This window comes from Zea mays, chromosome 4, assembly GCF_902167145.1.
Source record: "Zea mays cultivar B73 chromosome 4, Zm-B73-REFERENCE-NAM-5.0, whole genome shotgun sequence".
Classification (NCBI taxonomy): Eukaryota; Viridiplantae; Streptophyta; class Magnoliopsida; order Poales; family Poaceae; genus Zea; species Zea mays.
The window spans coordinates 226347133-226367792 of NC_050099.1; the positions used below are offsets into that span (position 1 = coordinate 226347133).

Consider the following 20660-nt stretch of genomic DNA (forward strand, 5'->3'; position numbering starts at 1 on the left):
CCCTTAGGAACGACATACAAGCGTGCCAAGCTGCTTATAACACAGTATGTACTTACATACGCACTAGTGACTTAGTCTAGAAGCACATTGCCTACAAAGTATGGCCACTCGGGAGTGGGTGGGAAATGCCGAAGGAGGCTGCTGCTGGGTCTAGCCAAGGTGGCTTGATTTACTTGAAATATACATTCAAATACAGGAGCCAATTTGATGAGCCAAACGACGACTGGCTAGATGTCATTGACACAACCAGCGATGAATTGCTTGGTGCCTATTCAAGGGCCGAAGATGATGCCATGACAGCGGCCTTCGGAGGTCGAGGCAAGAAAAGGTTGAATATGGTTTTTGATGTTATTGGTTTCGTATATCCAGATTACTGCTATCCTTCACGAAAGCAAGGAAAGAAAAGAAGAGCTGCTGCTTCGGTGATTTCTACTACGCTGAAGCCGAAAAAGGTTAAAGTTTTTACACATCGCCCCAAATGCGTTGAGACAGCCGAAGAGCCGAGGCCTGTTGAAGGGTCTTCTGCTTTTGAGTCAAGTTACCCTGCTCCTGCCGAAGCTAAGACAGAATCGGCTAAAGAGCCAAAACCAAAGATAGCAGCGGAGCAGCTGAAAGCCTTGAGTCCATTGCAAGAAACAGGACTACCGAAGGTACAAAAGATTGCTTTAGTGACACTGTTATAGAAGGATGGCTTGTCTGCAATGACGAAGAACCAACTCGCAGATAGCCTTGCCTATAACAGTCTGAAGGTGGGAACACTTTTACTTGTTAAGGGGATTTGATTTTCCAAACTAACCCTTAATATGGTTTCCTAGCTCTTTCAGTTCCAACATTCCGCAAGAGATGGACGGGAGCCTGGATGCAAGAATGGTTCTATGTGAAGAATTATCTGGTTGAGAGAGAAGATATCAAGGGGATTATCCAACGTCTATATGGTTTCACTTCGGCATTAGAAGACCATCCCTTGCCCTTAGGAACGACATACAAGCGTGCCAAGCTGCTTATAACACAGTATGTACTTACATAGGCACCAGAGATTTAGTCTAGGAGCACATTGTCTACAAAGTGTGGCCACTCGGGAGTGGGTGGGAAATGCCGAAGGAGGCTGCTGTTGGGTCTAGCCAAGGTGGCTTGATTTACTTGAAATATACATTCAAATACATGAGCCAATTTGATGAGCCAAACGACGACTGGCTAGATGCCATTGACGCAACCAGCGATGAATTGCTTGGTGCCTACTCAAGGGCCGAAGATGATGCCATGACAGTGGCCTTCGCAGGCCGAGGCAAGAAAAGGTTGAATATGGTTTTTGATGTTATTGGGTTCGTATACCCAGATTACTGCTATCCTTCACGAAAGCAAGGAAAGAAAAGAAGAGCTGCTGCTTCGGTGATTTCTACTACGCCAAAGCCGAAAAAGGTTAAAGTTTTGACACATCGCCCCAAATGCGTTGAGACAGCCGAAGAGCTGAGGCCTGTTGAAGGGTCTTCTGCTTGAGTCAAGTTACCCTGCTCCTGCCGAAGCTAAGACAGAATCGGCCAAAGAGCCAAAACCAAAGATAGCAGTGGAGCCGCTGAAAGCCTTGAGTCCATTGCAAGAAACAGGACTACCAAAGGTACAAAAGATTGCTTCAGTGACGCTGTTATAGAAGGATGGCTTGTCTGCAATGACGAATAACCAACTCGCAGATAACCTTGCCTATAACAGTCTAAAGGTGGAAACATTTTACTTGTTAAGGGGATTTGATTTTCTAAACTAACCCTTAAAATGGTTTCCTAGCTCTTTCTAAATTTTAGAGTATTGGATGGAGTGCATGGCTGCGAGATTTTTTTACTGGATAGCGTTTGCTTTAGAGTTCGTTGCTGCGCATAGTCTAAGGCTGGCTCCAACAAGACCCTCTAAAGGGTCCTGTACCCTAAATTTAGAGGACGAGGACGTCCTCTACTCCCTCCAGCAACGTCCTCTAAACGGTCCTCTAAATTTAGAGAACGTTGCTGGATCCTCTATATGTAGAGTTTCTCTAAACGGTTCTCTATCTATTTAAATACTTTAAACAACCGGTTTAATAAAACTAAAATATGTAAAATACATTTGAGAGTATGACAAATACGTATGTACAAAAATTAAAAATGTATTTAATATAGGTATTTACATATATAGGACGTGATTTAGAGGACGTTGTTGGAGAGAAAGTAGATATAGGAGATGAAATCTTTTAGAGAAGACTGTAAAAGACGGATATATGGGGTGTTTGAATGCACTAGAGCTAATAGTTAGTGGCTAAAATTAGTTGAAACATCTAAACACCCTAGCTAATAGTTTAACTATTAGCTATTTTTGGTAAATTAGTTAATAGTTAGGTAGTTATTTATTAGCTAGCTAATTCCACTAACAAATTTTAGCCAACTAACTATTAGTTGTAGTGCATTCAAACACCCCCATAGAGGATGTATATAGAGGACGTTGCTCCTGTCCGTCCCACCAATCGAATTCAAACTTAACCCACTGCAGGCTGACCCCACTTTCATCCCCTCAACAAGCCAGTTAGCCACCAGGAAATCGAAAACCCCTGCCGCATTCTCCTCCAACGGCTATATTTGTCATGAGCACCACTGACACGCTGGCCCAACTCGCTTTCTGATCTCCAAAATAAAGGGTAATCCCCGAGGAACCGATTCGAAACAATCAAATAGCTCCAGGACTCTAACCCAAAGAACTGAGCGAGCCAAATCGTCGAACAGATGGAAGCCATGGACACGGAACCGTCCTCCCCTGCGCCGGCAGCAGCCGTCAATCTGCCTCCTCCGCCGTACCATCACTGCCCAGCTCCAGCTGATGAGGTTGCAGCGACGCCGCAGCCGAAGCCGAAGCAATCAACCGCGGGGCCGGGGCTGAGGACACCCTCGCCGCCGCCGTCGGTTCAGGTGTCCGGGTACTCTCTACACGACCTGCTGCTGCTGTCCCCGCCACCCCCGAGCTCACGCCGCCACCGGTCGAGTACGCGTGGGGCAGCTGGGACGAGCGTGGACGAGAGCCTGGAGATTGTTGCGGTGGCGGGGACGCCCACGCCTCCAAGGCGCAGGCGGCGCGGGGGCGCGGAGCAGTGTGTGACGCCCGTTCTGGCGTCCCCGAGGAATGCACGACGGGCGAGACGGAGGCTGGAGAAGGACGTCGAGGCGGTTGAGGACGCCGGCAGGAGGGCCCGCAGGAGGAAGTCCACAAGGGCTGCGCCGAAAGCTGCAGCGGCTGCCGACAAGGCAGAGGCGGCGCTGAACGAGGAGGATATAACCATGGCTGTGGTCCCGGCTTGTCCTGCTGCTACCTGCGGTGAGCAATGGTGTCTCGGCCTGCTCGTGATGGCTATAGCCTTTGGGATGTCTGCTTCAATTTTGCTAAGGATTCCACTGTGATTGTTCCTCTTTTGGCACGTAGGAACTGACTTCCTGGAGCAATCTGACTTGGAAGGTCTCTGGGAAAGGATCGTTGAATTGGTGATGTGGAGGAATATGGCTAAATCAGCACTTTGGTTCGGATTTGGATCGATGTTCTTCTCATGCTCATTGTCAAGAGACGTCACCTTCAGGCATGCGAATTTCGATATTCAATTTACCCGAAAGTTATTGGTTCACCTATGTATCTTCGTTGTAATCTGGTACCTGGCTTTGGGTGATGATTTGCAGCCCAATCTCAGCTCTCTGTCACCTCGGCGTTATGATCTTAGGCTTAGCTTTCTTCAAAGATTCTGTTCCTCAGAGGTATGATTTGATTATATTTGAATTTTGACTTGTCCAAAAGATGATTGAACCAGAGGTAATATGAGTTTGCAATTGGGCAGGCCGCAGGTGGAGAATGAGAGAAGGTTCCGGTTGACTGAAGAAGACATGCTTCGTGCTTCTCAAGCTGTGCTTCCGTTTGCAAACTCCATGATATCGACGGCGCAAGTGATTTTCTCTGGTGAACCTTCAATGACTCTCAAAGTGAGCTCCAAATTTGGTTCAGATCTGGCAGCACTGCAAGAGACATTTTTCTTAATAATTTTAGGAGCCTGTGTTTGCTTGAATTTCAGGTATTGCCTTTACTTCTGTTCGGTGCTAAATATGGGGGCCTTGTTACAGTGTGGAGGCTTTTAGCTGCAGGTATAATCGAATGCACAAGGTACAAGCAAACAGTCTTGCCATGACTTTTGTAATATAATGTTGTGTTTGCTGCAAACTGCAGGATTTTTCATCAGTTTTACAGTCCCAAAGCTATATAGCTGTTATTCAAGTCGTATTCATAAAAGAGGTGTGATTCACTTACCAGTAATGACACTTTTGTTCTCTCTAGCAATCCTTCTCATCATAAGACTGAATACTCTCTCTCTTTTTTTTCCTGTTACCTCAGTTGAGATTTTGAGAGATCAGGCTCTAGAAGCGTGGAAGTCTTGCCCACGCAAAAAACTTGTTGCAGCTATTATAGTAACAATGTTCTGGAACATGTTCAGTGTGAAGACACGCGTCATGGCAGGTATCTCTAACTAATCTGGCTGACATGTGCAGTTTCCATGAAACATATCCTTTACTATTTACAAGTTATTAGGTGATACAATTTTCAGACGTGCAAATATTGAGTTATTATATATATCATGCAAAATGTTGAAGTTTGCATCTTCATGAAAAACTGATTTCTGCTTAATTCAGGCTAACGTGTGGGTATAAAACTGTTGATGCTTGAAATTGTTAAATTAAGATAATTTGCATGTTTCAAAAGGCATTTAAGGCTTTAAGCTACACCTTAGTTATGATGATTAAAGCTGATGGCCGATGTACACCAGCAGTGTCCACTTGTGGTGCAAAGTTAAAATAGGGAACACAATGTCATTTGGGTATGTAATAACCATACTACTTGACTCACAAACCAATTGTGATAAGAAAAGAAAGACTTGTGACAGGGACAGTGGGCCCTTGCCACTTCACTAGAACAGTTTGCTCAAAATATGTACTGTGATGCCAAATTCAGCAATCTGCCAAACTTTATGTTGTCAGTGTGTAATTTCAGGATTGCACGACCAAAATGTTATTGGTGTAGCGCTGTTTATTACATAAACACTATTGAACTTGAAACATGTGCAACTAAGCGCCTGTTTCGAGCGGTTTCTCTAGGCTCCGGCTACTCTACTATAGCAGCGATGTGGCGGAGCCAGGAGAATCCCCAAATATGCGGCTCCCGGCCGGTTTCCTCCCAGCTACAGTGTAGCCTACAGTAAAAAACTGTGATGCACAATTGGGAGTCAGAACCGGAACACCCTAATAAAGGAGCACCAAACGGGGCCTAAAATCTGTTTCAGTTCGTTGTGATTCCTAAATGATGTATGGATTGCTTTTTAGTATGAGAGCAGTTGTTGTTATTCTCTTTCCCTGCACTCAAGTAAAAAGAATCATTTGTTCTCTTAATAAATTAACATGGACGTATATCTTTTGTCCAGCCTTTGTTTCACTTGTAATACTGCGCTATAATAAGAAACACCACAAGGCAGCAGAAGTTGGAAGTTACCGAGATGAGCAGGGGCAGACAATGGAGATGGATAGCTAAAATTTTCAGTACTATGCGGTCCTAATGATGTAGGGTTGTCAGAGTGCAGCCACAAGTACTGCTACTATTTCTGTACAATAATATTCAGTTAGTTCCATGTCTAGTGGTCCTACTAGCTAAGATGTATTTTCTGTACGTTGCATAAGGGAGCCTTTGCAAACAATGGAGATGGATAACCAAAGTTTTCAGTACTATGCAGTCCTAAATGATGTATGATTCCCAGAGTGCATTCCTAAATGATGTATTATTCCACAGTGCTGCTACTATTTCTGTGCAATAATATTCATTTAGTTCTGTCTAGTGGTCTACTAGCTAAGATGTATTTTTTGCATATTGCATAAGGCTGTATCAACGGACAACCGGTGACATAGCGGCGCGGGCGGTCGGTACTGATCGAATTGGCTCCAACTCCAATTGGCTCAGTTGGTCGGTTAATTATTAGTCAGTTTCTGGGTCAATTCTATTTAATAAATATAGCGGGTGTCCGATTCATTCACACCACAACAGTAGGTACAATTATTTTCGGCGACCGCTGTTATTTTCGATGGTGTTCTCTGGCCACCGACAATAGCGGTTATTTTCGGCGGCCCTAAACGCTGAAAATAAATGGTTTATACCGTTGTTTCTCCCTTTCTCTTCTCTCTTCCTCCTCTCTATGTTCCTGTGTGCACGCCCCACTAGCCCCCCCCCCCCCCCCCCCCCCGCCGCCCCAGCACCCTCGAACCCGTGTTGACGAGCCGCCCGTGCCACCTCGACGTCCCACCCCCACGCCGCCCCAGTGACCTAGCCCCGCCCCATGTCGCCCCTCCTTCGGTGACGTCCTTGCCCACCACCGTCGTCGGTCGCTGATCGCTCTACACCGGTCAACTCGGCCTCAATCCATCCTCCGGTCGGCCACCGCCCCATACCGAGGGGTTAAAATTTTTTGCCTGTTTTATTCCTTATTTTCGACGGCCATTATTCATTTGTCGACAAAATTAATATGTTTTTCATGACTAGTATATTTGTTTGATTAGGGTATTTAATTGTTATGTTTGGTTGGTTAGGGTTTTGTGGAGGGTTTATGCATTTCAAAACACGATTAAAAACATGTTTAGTTAGTGTATTATTGTTTAGTTCGATTTCGTTAATAACATGTGTTTTATGTTTTTGTTTTAGTGGTATGTGGTATTTTACTTCAATTTCATATGAACATGCATTATTGTTTAGATTCATAAATTTGTTTCATGGCATTAACTAATAAAATATTTAACTTAAATTCCATATTATTATATATTATTACTAAGTTTGATTTGATTAATAGCATATTATTTTCTATTTAGTGATTTGAGATATTTTACTTGACTTTTAAGTTAGCATGCTCTATTTAGTGGTTGGAGTAGGAATAACATATCATTTTCTAGCCCTTGCCGTCGAAAATAAGGTTATAGCCCTATCCTTGCCTACAGATGTAGGATCTATACCCTTGACGAAGTTGAATGATGTTTTTACGATATGGTCTGCTTTAACAGTCTCAGGCATGGCTAAAGATCGTGCATGGATGTACAATGGCTAGGGTAGGAATAGACGTCGTTCTAATGAGTGGGTAGTCAAGATCAAAGATTTTGTGGACCATGCTTTCTCCTTGTCATTAACCAGCACTGTAAGGTGCCCTTATAGGCAGCACGAAAACAATATATTCCTTAATAAGGAAATAATTAGCCTAGACCTCTTTTAGTTTGGATTTATGCCTGGATATGAGGTGTGGGAACATCATAGTGTGGTAGTACCCAACTCGAATGTAGAAGAGGAGGAGAACAATGATTGGGCTGGCGGTGATGTGAAGCATGAGATGCTAGATTCGCTACGTCTAGAGTTAGACCTAAGCTCCGAGGATCCTGCCATACCAGAGGGCCACCAGAGGTTTCAAGATTTTTTAAGCTACTAAAAGACTCTGAAGAGCCGTTGCATGAACACACATATGTAAGTATACTCGTTTTTGTGACCCAGCTCATGGCCATTAAGTCCAAGTACTTTTTCTCGAACAACCATTACAATGAGATTTTAAAGTTATTCGGGGATGTGCTGCCAAAGCCCAATAAGTTGCCTAAAGACATGTACCATTGAAAGACAATTATCAAAGGTCTCAGTATGGATTATAAAAAGATTGATGTGTGCAAAAATAATTGTATGCTTTTCATGAAGGAGCATGCAGGAGAGAAAAATGCCTGAAATGTGGACAATTTAGATTTGTGGAAGTTGTTAATGATGAGGGTGACAAGGTGATGACAGAGGTTGCACATAAGTAGCTTTGCTACTTGCCACTAACTCCTCGAGTGAAACAGTTGTTTCTATAAAAAACCCGCCATGCTCATGCGATAGCATAAAGAAGGTGTTTGTGAGAACGATGAGCTAATGATGCACCCTTCATATGGGGATGCTTGGAAGGCTCTCGACATGTTTGATCCAGACTTTGCTGCTGAACCGAGAAATGTTGAATTGGCCTCACGACCAATGGCTTCACACCTTTTGGTCAAATGGCATCATCATACTCATGTTGGCCCGTCTTTATTATTCTATACAACCTTCCACCTCTTTGTATGAAGTATGAATTTATATTTATTTGCTTGATCATACCTAGCCCGGACCATCTTGGAAAGAAACTCAATGTCATGTTAAAACCCTTGATTGAAGAGTTGAAGGAGCTTTGGAAAGGAGTCGAAGCATACAATGTTTTTAAAAACAGATATTCAAACTTTGAGAAGCGTATTTGTGGTCGGTGCATAACTTCATGGCCTATGCTATTTTTGTCGGTTGGAGTACACATGGTAGATTGACATGTACATATTGCGGTTCAGATATAGATTGCTCCTGTCTTTCTCATTGTGGAAAGATCACTTACATAGATTATCATCGACGCTGGCTGCCTAGGAAACACCCCTTTAGGAGTGATAAGAAAAAAATTATAAAGAACACCGTGGTCATGAAAGGACCACCAAAACGTCTGAATGCAGCATAAAGTTATGTTCAGCTGAACAACCTTGTCCTAAATAAAAAAGGGGACAAGTACCAAGGGTTCTTTGTAAAGTTTTTCTTGTCGCTCCTAAAGGGGTGTTTCTTGTGCACAACATTGATGTCATGCACCAAGAAAGTAATGTTGTCGAAGCCCTCATACACACCTGCATTGAAAGTCTCCTAGAGGGGGTGAATAGGCGAAACCTGAAATTTATAAACTTAAACACACACTAAGGCCGGGGTTAGCGTTAGAATTAAATCCGAGTGTGCAAGATTGTTTCTCTTGCCACGAGTTGCTCAAAAGATGCGGATGACGTTTGGGAGCAAACTCAAATCAATATTGGCAAGGAAACTTTAGAGAGAGGAAAGAGGGAAACAAATCAAATGGAAATCAACACAAGTGGACACGGTGATTTGTTTTACCGAGGTTCAGTTCCAAAGAACCTAGTCCTGATTGAGGAGGCCACAAAGACCGGGTGATGAGGACATCCTCCACCATTACCCGTTGGCAAAGACGCAATTGGCCCAATTGTAGTCGGGTGGCGACCGTGTGAGCCTCAGAATTATCCCACCTCGCTTAACTTGTGAGGAGGAAGCCACTTTAAAAGGGAGAGCCACCCTTCCCCCATTGGACTAGTCTTTTGGGGCGATTGAGCCTTTCCCTGAGTTGGGTGTGCTTAATAAATTGTTGGGCTCTGGGAAACCCTAATTTGTTGGGCCTTGGCCAACCCCACCTGGGCTGGGTGTATCACTGGGTCTATATCAACCCTTTCCCTCTCTCAAATGGTCACTTTGACTGAGTGAGCCTTTTCCTTAATCACACAGGTCACTAAGACCTCGCAAGGACCACCACACACTTAGGTGTCTCTTGCTAGCTTTATAAAGTACTTAGGAATTAGAAAGAGAAAGGAAGAAGGCAATCGAAGCAACAAGAGCGCAAATGAACACAAATGATCCTCTCTCAAGTCTCTAAGCACTAGAGTTGATTTTGGAGACTTGGAGTGGATTGAATGCTTTGAATGTGTCTTTGAGTGGTTGGCTTTGCTCTTGTATTGAATGGGAAGTTCAGAATACTTGGATGGCTTTGAATGAGGTGATTGGGTGGTATTTATAGCCCCAACCAGTTACTAGCCGTTGGCTGTTTCTGCTGGCGATGGGCACACCGGACAGTCCAGTGACGCACTAGACAGTCACTGTTCAATGTCCGGTGCGTGCCACGTCAGCGCGCCCGTTGGGGTTTGGAGCTATTGACCATTGAAAACCTTTGTCTTTTTGCTGCACCGGACAGTCTGGTGGCACACCGAATAGTCCGGTGACCTCTGACTTCGCTGCTCTGACTTCTTCGCGACACTGTTCATCACTGTTCATATTTGCAGTCGACCGTTTGTGCATAGGGAGCCGTTGCTCCGCTGGCTCACTGGACAATTCAGTGCACATCGGACAATCCGATGAATTATAGCGGAGCAAGCCCATTGAATTCCTGAGAGTGGCTGTTCGCTTGTGTACGGGCCTGGTGCACCGGATAGTGTCTGGTGCACACCGGACAGTGTCCGATGCGCCACTTGGCAGCACACTCTCATGTCTTGCTCCAAATTTTGTTTGTGTCCCCAACTAAATTTTTTTCTTGGTTAGTGTTGAACCTTATGCATCTGAGATAAATGGCATCTAGCCAAACTAGTTAGTCCACATGGTTTGTGTTGGTCGTCAACCACTAAAATCGATTATAGGAAATGATTAGGTCCATTTCCCTTTCAATCTCCCCCTTTTTGGTGATTGATGCCAACACTAACCAAAGCAAATATGAAGTGTAGAAATGCTTAGTTTTCAATTTAAATAGATGTGCATAGGTTACTTAGAATTAAACCAATGAAAGACTTTATGCATATGTCTAAGAATGAATGGATTGCTTTTCTCTTATTTAACATTTTGGACCACATTTGCACCACTTGTTTGTTTTTGCAAATCTTTTCAAAATCTTTTTGCAAATAGTCATAGGTATAGGAATATGATTGTAAGAAGCATTTTTGAGATTCGAAATTTCTCCCCTTGTTTCAAATGTTTTTCCTTTGACTAAATGAAAGCCCCCCTGAAGAAATTCTCCCCTTAGCTTTCAAGAGGGTTTTTGAAACACTTTTCCCTTTTTGAAATAGATGCCAAATGAAATTATACCAATTGAAATCTCTATACTTATGAAATTTTGAAGCCAAATGAGATACTAATTGAAAATCCATTTTGAGGCCAATTGAAAAGTTTTCATACTCATTGAAGTCAAATAAGATACCAATTGAAATAAACACTTTCTTTATTAAAAAGTTTGATGCCAATTTGAAATATATACTAAAATTTTTAAAATGGTGGTGCGGTCCTTTTGCTTTGGGCTTAATACTTTCTCCTCCTTTGGCATTAATCGCCAAAAACAAAAAACTTGAGAGCCCTTTAATACTTTCTCCCACATTGGTGAAGTAAATATAAGTGAAGAGTTATACCAATTGAGAGTTACATGAGTATCGGCAAGGGGTAAATGATATCGTCAGAGTTTGGAGTGGAAGCCTTGTTTTTTGCCGAATACTCCATTTCCCCTTTCAATCTAGGACTAATCATAGGGATATACTTGAAAACACATTAGTCTTAGCCTTGGCACAAGAAGAGTAAGAAATATGCATTTGTACCAAATGAAAGAGACATAATCAAAGGTATATAAATTAGCGATTTGTGCAATGTTTCAATCAAAGTTCCGAGAATCAAGTATATTTAGCTCATTCCTAAGTTTGCTAAACGTCTTTTCATCTAGTGGCTTGGTAAAGATATCGGCTAATTGGTTGTGAGTATTAACATAAGTAATTTTGATATCCCCCTTTTGTTGGTGATCTCTCAGAAAGTGATACCGAATGTCTATGTGCTTAGTGTGGATGTGCTCAACGGGATTATACGCCATGCGGATTGCACTCTCATTATCACATAGAAAAGGGACTTTGCTTAATCTATAGCCATAGTCCCTAAGGGTTTGCCTCATCTAAAGTAATTGCACACAACAATGAAATGTGACAATGTACTCAACTTTGGCGGTGGAAAGAGCTACGGAGTTTTGTTTCTTTGAAGCCCAAGACACCAGGAATCTCCCTAGAAACTGACAAGTCCCTGATGTGCTCTTTCTATCTATTTTACACCATGCATAATCGGCATTGGAAAATCCAATTTAATCAAAGGTAGATCCCTTGGGGTATCAAAGCCCAAACTTAGGAGTGTAAACTAAATATCACATGATTTTTTCATGGTCCTAAGGTGAACTTCCTTAGGATTTGCCTGAAACCTTGCACACATGCATACAGAAAGCATAATGTTTGGTCGAAATGCACATAAGTAGAGTAAAGAACCTATCATCGACCGGTATACCTTTTGATCTACGGACTTACCTCCCGTGTCGATGTCAAGATGCCCATTTGTTCCCATGGGTGTCTTGATGGGTTTGCCATTCTTCATCCCAAACTTCTTAAGTATGTCCTGAATGTACTTAGTTTGACTGATGAAGGTGCCCTCTTAGAGTTGCTTGATTTGAAATCCAAGGAAATACTTCAACTCCCCCATCATAGACATCTCGAATTTCTGTATCATTATCCTACTAAACTCTTCACAAGATGACTTGTTAGTAAACCCAAATATAATATCATCAACATAAATTTGGCATATAAACAAGTCTTTAGCAATTGTTTTAATGAAGAGGGTAGGATCAGCTTTACCGACTTTAGTGATAAGAAAGTCTCGCAGGCATTCATACCATGCTCTTAGGGCTTGCTTGAGCGCATAAAGCGCATTTGAGAGCTTATAAACATGGTTAGGATACTCACTATCTTCAAAGCTGGGAGGTTACTCAACATAGACCTCTTCCTTGATAGGGCCATTGAGGAAAGCACTTTTCACGTCCATTTGATAAAGCTCAAAGCCATGGTAAGTAGCATAGGCAAGTAATATATGAATTGACTCAAGCCTAGCTACGGGTGCATAGGTTTCATCGAAATCCAAACCTTCGACTTGTGAATAACCTTTGGCTACAAGTTGGGCTTTGTTCCTTGTCACCACACCATGCTCATTTTGCTTGTTGTGGAATACCCACTTGGTACCTACAACATTTTGGTTAGGACATGGAACTAAATGCCATACCTCATTCCTTATGAAGTTGTTGAGCTCCTCTTGCATAACCACCACCCAATCTGAATCTCGTAGTGCATCCTCCATCCTGTATGGCTCAATAGAGGACACAAAAGAGTAATGTTCACAGAAATGAGCAACTCGAGATCTAGTGGTTACCACCTTGTGAATGTCACCAAGTATGAGTTGACGGGGTGATCTCTTTGAATTGCTTGGTGGACTCTTGGGTGTGGCGGTCTTTGATCCCGAATCTCCTGATCATCTTCCTTGTCATTATTGTCTTCATCTCCCCCTTGATCAATGTCCTCCTCTTGAGGTGGCTCATCGTCTTGATCTTCATCTTCATCTTCTTGAGCCTGATCCTTATCTTGAGTTGGTGGAGATGCTTGCATAGAAAATGATGGTTGATCTTGTCCTTGTGACGGCTCTTCGGATTCTTTTAGACACACATCCCCAATGGACATGTTCCTTAGCGCGACGCACGGAGCCTCTTCATCATCTAATTCATCAAGATCAACTTGCTCCACTTGGGAGCCATTAGTCTCATCAAACACAATGTCACAAGAAACTTCAACTAATCTAGTGGACTTGTTAAAGACTCTATATGCCCTTGTGTTTGAGTCATAACCTAGTAAAAAGCCTTCTACTGCTTTAGGAGCAAATTTAGAATTTCTACCTTTCTTAATAAGAATAAAGCATTTGCTCCCAAAGACTCTAAAATAAGAAATGTTGGGCTTCTTACCAGTGAGGAGTTCATACGATGTTTCTTGAGGATTCGGTGAAGATATAACCCGTTGATGGAGTAGCAGGCGATGTTAATCATCTCGGCCCGAAACCGATCCGGTGTCTTATACTCATCAAGCATGGTTTTTGCCATGTCCAATAGAGTTCTATTCTTCCTCTCCACTACACCATTTTGTTGAGGTGTGTAGGGAGAAGCGAACTCATGCTTGATGCCCTTCTCCTCAAGAAATCCTTCGATTTGAGAGTTCTTGAACTCCTTCCATTGTTGCTTCTAATCTTTTTGATTCTCAATCCGAACTCATTTTGAGCCTGTCTTAAGAATCTCTTCAAGGTCTCTTGGGTTTGAGATTTTTCCTACAAAAAGAATACCCAAGTGAAGCGAGAATAATCATCCATAATAACTAGATAGTACTTACTCCCGTCGATGCATATGTAAGCTATCAGGCCGAATAGGTCCATGTGGAGTAGCTCAAGTGGCCTGTCAGTCGTCATGATGTTCTTGTGTGGACGATGGACTCCAACTTGCTTCCCTGCTTGACATGCGCTACAAATCCTGTCTTTCTCAAAATGAACATTTGTTAGTCCTAAAATGTGTTCTCCCTTTAGAAGCTTGTGAAGATTCTTCATCCCAACATGGGCAAGTCAGCAATGCCAGAGCCAACCCATGTTAGTCTTAGCAATTAAGCAAGTGTCTAGTTCAGCTTTGTTATCATTAAAATCAACTCAATACAGCTGACCATCTAACACTTCCTTAAATGCTATTGAATCATCACTTCTTCTAAAGACAGTAACACATATATTAGTAAAAATACAGTTGTAGCCCATTTTGCATAATTGAGAAACAGAAAGCAAATTGTAATCTAAAGAATCTATGAGAAAAACATTAGAAATGGAATGGTCAGGGGATATAGAAATTTTACCGAAACCTTTGACCAAACCTTGATTTCCATCCCCGAATGTAATAGCTCGTTAGGGATCTTCATTTTTCTCGTATGAGGAGAACATCCTTTTATCCCCTGTCATGTGGTTTGTGCACCCGCTATCGATTATCCAACTTGATCCACCGGATGCATAAATCTACAAAACAAATTTAGGCCTTGTTTTTAGGTACCCAAATGGTATTGGGTCCTTTCACATTAGAAACAAGCACCTTGGGTACCCAAACGCAAGTTTTTGGACCCTTATGTTTGCCCTCAACATATTTAGCAACTACTTTGCCTGATTTGTTAGTAAGCACATAAGAAGCATCAAAAGTCTTAAATGAAATGTTATGCTCATTTGATGCATAAGGAATTTTCTTCTTAGGCATTTTGATATGAGTGGTATGCCTAGAACTAGAAGCCTCATTTCTATACATAAATGCATGATGATAAATAGAATAAGGTTTCCTAACATGAATTTTCCTAATCTTATGCTCAGGATAGTTTGTAGGATATAAAATATAGCCCTCTCTATCCTAAACCATGGGTGTCTTACCCTTAACAAAATTAGACAATTTCTTGGGGGCATTAAGCTTGACATTGTTTTGACTAACTTGTTGAAAACCAATGCCATCCTTAATGCCAGGGCGTCTCCCATTATAAAGCGTGCTTATAGCAAATTTAAAATTTTCATTTTCTAGCTCATGCTCGGCAATTTTAGCAGTTAATTTAGCTATGCGATCAGTTTGTTGTTTAATCATAGCAAGGTGATCTTTAATAGCTTCAATATTAACATCTCTACATCTAGTGCAAATAGTAACATGCTCATCAGTAGATGTAGAGGGTTTGCAAACATTCAATTCATCAATCTTAGCATTTAAATTAGCATTCTCATTTCTAAGACATGAAATTGAATCATTGCAAATGCTAAGCTCCTTAGACAAATTTTCACATTTTTCGACTTCTAGAGCATAAGCATTTTTCAATTTAACAAAATTTTTTGTTTTCCTTAACGAGTAAGTCCTCTTGGCATTCCAAGAGATCATCCTTCTCGTTAATGGTTTCTATTAATTCATTTAATTTTTTCTTTTGGTCCATGGTAAGGTTGGCAAAGAGAGAAACTAAGTCATCTTCATTATCACTAGAACTACCCTCATCATCAGATGTAGTATATTTGGGGGTATTTCTAGAATGTACCTTCTTCTTCTTGCCATCCTTCGCCATGAGTCATTTGTGGCCGATGTTGAGGAAGAGGAGACCTTTGTTGATGGCGATGTTGGTGGCGTCCTCGTCTGAGGAGGAGTCGGTGGAGCTCTCATCGGAGTCCCATTCCTGCACCATATGCGCCTCGCCACCCTTCTTCTTGTAATACTTCTTCTTCTCCATCTTCTTCTTCCCCTTCTTGTCGTCGTCCCTGTCACTTTTACTAGAATATGGACATTTAGTTATAAAGTGACCGGACTTACCACACCGGTAACACACCCTTTTAGAGCAGGGCTTATAGTCCTTCCCCCTCCTTTGCTTGAGGATTTGATGAAAGCTCTTAATGATAAGAGCCATCTCCTCATTGTCGAGCTTGGAGGCATCGATTGGAAGCCTACTTGGTGTAGACTCCTCCTTTTCTTCCGTTGCTTTGATTGCAACGGGTTGCACCTCGGGTGTAGAGGTGGCGCCTTGCTCCAAGTTGACAATATGTTTGGAGTCTTTGATCGTAACGCCCTAAATCTAGCAAAAGCAAACAACCCTATTTGGATTATAAAATTTTAGTAGAAAGGAAAATATTTATGTTTTCAAATAAGGAAGCATTGATTTGAAGAATTTATTGAATAGATAAAATTACCAAGTGTTGTTGCACTCATGCCGAAGCATATATTTTGTTTGAATTGATTTGATTTATGAATTTGATCTTGTGAAGAAAATCTCATTTTACAAAACAATAATGAATTGCTAAAATAAGGTTTTCGGAAAATATGTATATTAATAATTTTAGTTTATAATGGTAATTAGGGTAATAAGTTTTTCATTTAATTGTGTGTCATTTATTTGCATTTGGAATAATTTTGATTGCGCACGATTGGTTTTTGAATATTTAATAACATTTCTTCTTGAAGGAAAATTCACAAAAATAATATAATTATTAGTCAAAAATAAATATTATATTTATAAATAAATTTGGGTTAATTATTATGATTTTTAGGGTTATTTAAAAATGTATTTCGAATCTAGGAAAAGGGAATAAAAAAAGAAGAGAAAAAAACACAAAACCTAATCCTACCGGCCGTTTGGCCCATAAGGCCCAACAGCCGACCGCGCCTCCTGCTCCCCTTAACCTAGCCGCCACTTTGATGGAGCCAGACGCACCCTCGCTTCCCCTGCACAGCCATCGCCGCCGCCATTCCTTCTCCCTCCTCCCTGCTCTAGCCACCAGGATTCGAAGCCGAGGACCCGCGACACCAGGCCGAGCACCCCTGCCCGAATGTGCCGAGCGCGCGACCCCGCCAGGAAGCCCCAGCCGCGACCCTGCGAGACGACCCGCCGCCCTTCGCCCTGACGCGCTCCAACCCGCGCCCCTGCAGCGACCGAGCCGCCCCATGCGCCTAGTGACACCGTCGCGCCGCTCGCCCTGCCGCACTCGGCCGGCCCCTGCATCGCGCACGCGCTGTTCCGCGTCAGGCCGACCGCGACCGAACCACAGCCCGCGCCGTGACAACACCGACGCTTCGGCTGGACCCGAAATCGAAGCTGTCATTCCTCTTCCCTCCCCATTCCTCTCCCCGTTAATGGTGATAATGGCGACGTTGTGATGGCCGTCGTTTCTTCTTCCTCCCCGGCACCCTCTCATTTTCCCTCTCCTCCTCTATAAATTAGACAGTCATGCTCATGAGCTCTCCCTCCCCAAACTCGCCATCTCTTTCTCGCTCTCTTTGCTCTCGCCATAGGCCGCCCCCGCATCGTCAAACGTCGTCACAAGAGCTTGTGCCCATCGCGCCGGAGCTCGTCCGCGCAGCACCTCGGCACCCGCAGCAACGCCACGTGCCCGTCGTCGAGCCCCTGCTCACGTCGTGCCCAGCTCGCCGTCGTGAAGCTCGTCGTGGGACCATTCGCATCCGTACGCCGTTCGCCATCCCTGGAGCCTCACCGGAATTCGCGTCCAACGCCGAGCCTCGTCCGCACCGCGACCGAATCCCTCCATTCACCACAAGGTTGAAGACAACCCGAATATTTTTATAACTCCAAAATCATGTTTTAAATTAATTCATGAATTTGGTAATTATTCGTTGTGATTTGGAATTCATGCGTAAACGATTGATTTTGAGTATTTGTGCGATGAATTAGTGAATGTTTTTAGACGTGATATTGGTTTACGATTTCTTTAGAATTTGGGATTGGAAAGAGGAATGATAGGTTTTGGTAGACCATGTGTTAGTGATGAAAACACTAGATAAATAATATGTTAGTTAATTTTGTTTATGACGAATTTTAGAATTTATCTAAAAAATTATATTCATAAGTGCATTTAAACCCACTAAATAGATAATAAAAGCTTCTCTTAACATATATTGAGTAAGCGGTATAGAATTCATAACAATACAAATATTATAGTATAAACAGTGGTTTAATGTATTATTAGATGTTTTGATCTCTAATTATTATAATGGCATTTTTCTTTTAGAAAGAAAAGATAAATCTAAAATGAGATCACTATTCATAGTATAAATAATTAGGTAATAATTAGTTTATTTCTATAGAATTGGTTAAGTCATTACACCTAGGCCACGTATTCTTGGTCAAATAATAATATAGATTTTTCTAGTCATGATAAATATAAGTATAACACTTAATTACTTAGAATTAGTAAAATACTTGTTTATGTCATAATAACCATGAATATGTTATTAAAAGTCCAATTAGTAATTTACAATTAATTCTTAGAATATAAATGTTAGAAGAATTATAAATAAATAATTTTTAGTTATACGTATAATTTCTATTTAGAAAAGAAAGGAGAAAACAAAAAGAATAGAATTTTATAATAATAAAAGGGCTTAATTAAGTGCTCACACCGTCATAACGAAAATGATAGTTTATACATAATTTCCTTTCTAATAAATTAGATCATTTGTGCTTACAATAGAATTGAAGATAATTAATAGATTAATTATCCTTTATCATAATTTATTAACCAAACCGATAGTCAATTTGTTCTTAACTAAATTTATGGCATGATTAATGATTTCATAGAAATTAATCCACATTATATACGAATCACTTAGCTTATCCTAAAGGATAAAATAATGTAATAAGAGTTTAAGTTCTATTATAACTTAAAATGTTACTTTATATATGGACTTCGAATATAATATAGGCTATGTGTTTCTAACGAAATTAAAAGATAGTTATTTGTTTATTATCTTTTGCATGAAAATCCACTTAATGCTCATAACCTAACTCATCTTAAATAGGTAATTAATAATATAACTATGATCTTTTCACATGAAAAGTTGTTTAAGCTATTTATGAGCTTGTTATAAAAGTAATGTTTAATAATGTGTTTTATAACTCATTAACCTTAGATATATAACATATATCTTCTCTAAAAAGTTAAAAAGGTTTAATATTGTTGTTACATGTTTTATCATCTTATAAACCCTTTATCTTAGACGTATCACGTATGATGTTTTATAAAAGATTAAAATTGATGAACCCAATATTTGTATATTTTAATTAAGATATTTTAAGCTCATGTCTTGTTTTATAAAGTATAGATCATACATTTTTTGAAAAGAATACCCTCTTGTTATAACCATTACTTGAGATGTTCTTTAAAAGTGAACGCTCTTTTCGTTAGGCCTTCTTTTAGCTTTACGTATGGTGAATGTGGTATGTTATTGAGTGGTGTTTGTTCTTCTTGTTTGTTTGTGTGATATTTAGTGGTTGATCTAGTAGTTAAGAATCAAGATCTATTCCGATCCGTGGAAGAACCTCAAGTTTTCAATAAGCAAGGCAAATGGACTTCTCCCTCTGCATACTCTGTTTGATCCCAAATAATACATTTAATAAAGTTTATTCTTTGATATATATGCATAATTTGATGGGTTACCTATTCAGATACACCTAACCTTTCCAACCTTATTCCTTGTTAACCTGGGTTATGATATAATCAAGCAGCTATGCTATTGCTACAACTTTAACTTTATGATGTTACTCCAACTGATGATATCAATGTTCCAAATGGTAAGTTTATATTATTGTTGTTAATCCGATGATTAAACAAGATCATATTGTGATAATTGGAACATGGAGTGACCACCCGGGATAACAGAGCAACCACGAGTGCTATCATGGCTCTGGCTTTGGTAATTAGCTTTATATGCTTAGCGCCTGGCAACCTTACCTGAAATATGGGCAAGAGGGGGAGCGGTGGTGTTGGCAGCCCACGTTATCATGGGGACGTATTCTTGGCTAAGGTACCTCACCCAGGGGGTCACCACCATCGGCTTTAGAAACCTTAGCGGGTTGCTTCGTATTAAGTGTATTTTGTGAAAGCCTCATAATGGATCCCTAGCCATTCACCTCGGCAGTGTTTAAGGGTCCGATCAACCCGGGCTAGATGGGATACATGGCTTGTGGGTAAAGTTGTACCACCGCTGCATAGTGTAAAACTGATATATCAGTCGTGCTCATGGTTATGAGCAACCTGGACTCCTCACATGATAATTGAACTTGAAGATGGAAATAAATTGAGTTCCGATGATCTGCCAATGGTTTGTTTAAGTGGTTTCACTTAAGTGTTTTTGATATACTCCTGTACCTTTGTTTAATGGGAATACTTGGGATTCACACTTATTAGTAAGACAAGTGTTGTTACTAAAATGTTGACCAACTAAAATGCTTACTGCTCAACCTTAGCCTCACCTAATTATACCTGCATTAGTTTTTCCCCCACTTGCTGAGCCCTGACTATAAGTGAGCTCACCCTTGCTTAAATTTTGATCAGAAATTTGCAGATGAAGATATGATGCTGAACTCCATGGATGCTAGTCTAGTGATACCCCCGGTCATCTTCCTGTGGATGGATGTCCTTGTTTCGCTGTACTTTGATGAATAAAGGTTAAGACATTATGTCTGTTCGAAGTGTACTATGTTAATATAATCTTTATTTACGCTTTTATGCATTGTTCTTTTGATATATTACACTTGTGACGTCAACATATGTGTGGAAATAGATCCTGGCACACATATGCTATGCACCCGGCTCTGCTCTTTAGAAACGGGTGTGACAGA

General features: G+C 41.2%; 1 protein-coding gene across 1 annotated transcript; it reads left to right on the forward strand.

Annotated features, from left to right (window-relative positions):
• The first annotated feature begins 2648 nt into the window (after positions 1 to 2648).
• LOC100191247 (Reticulon-like protein B17) lies at positions 2649 to 5870 on the forward strand. The gene is made up of 8 exons (NM_001136681.1): positions 2649 to 3327; positions 3433 to 3583; positions 3681 to 3755; positions 3836 to 3977; positions 4067 to 4136; positions 4219 to 4284; positions 4384 to 4506; positions 5465 to 5870. The coding sequence occupies exons 1-8, from the start codon at positions 2742 to 2744 to the stop codon at positions 5569 to 5571; spliced, it is 1320 nt and encodes a 439-aa protein (NP_001130153.1). The 5' UTR covers positions 2649 to 2741; the 3' UTR covers positions 5572 to 5870.
• Positions 5871 to 20660: the final 14790 nt, after the last annotated feature.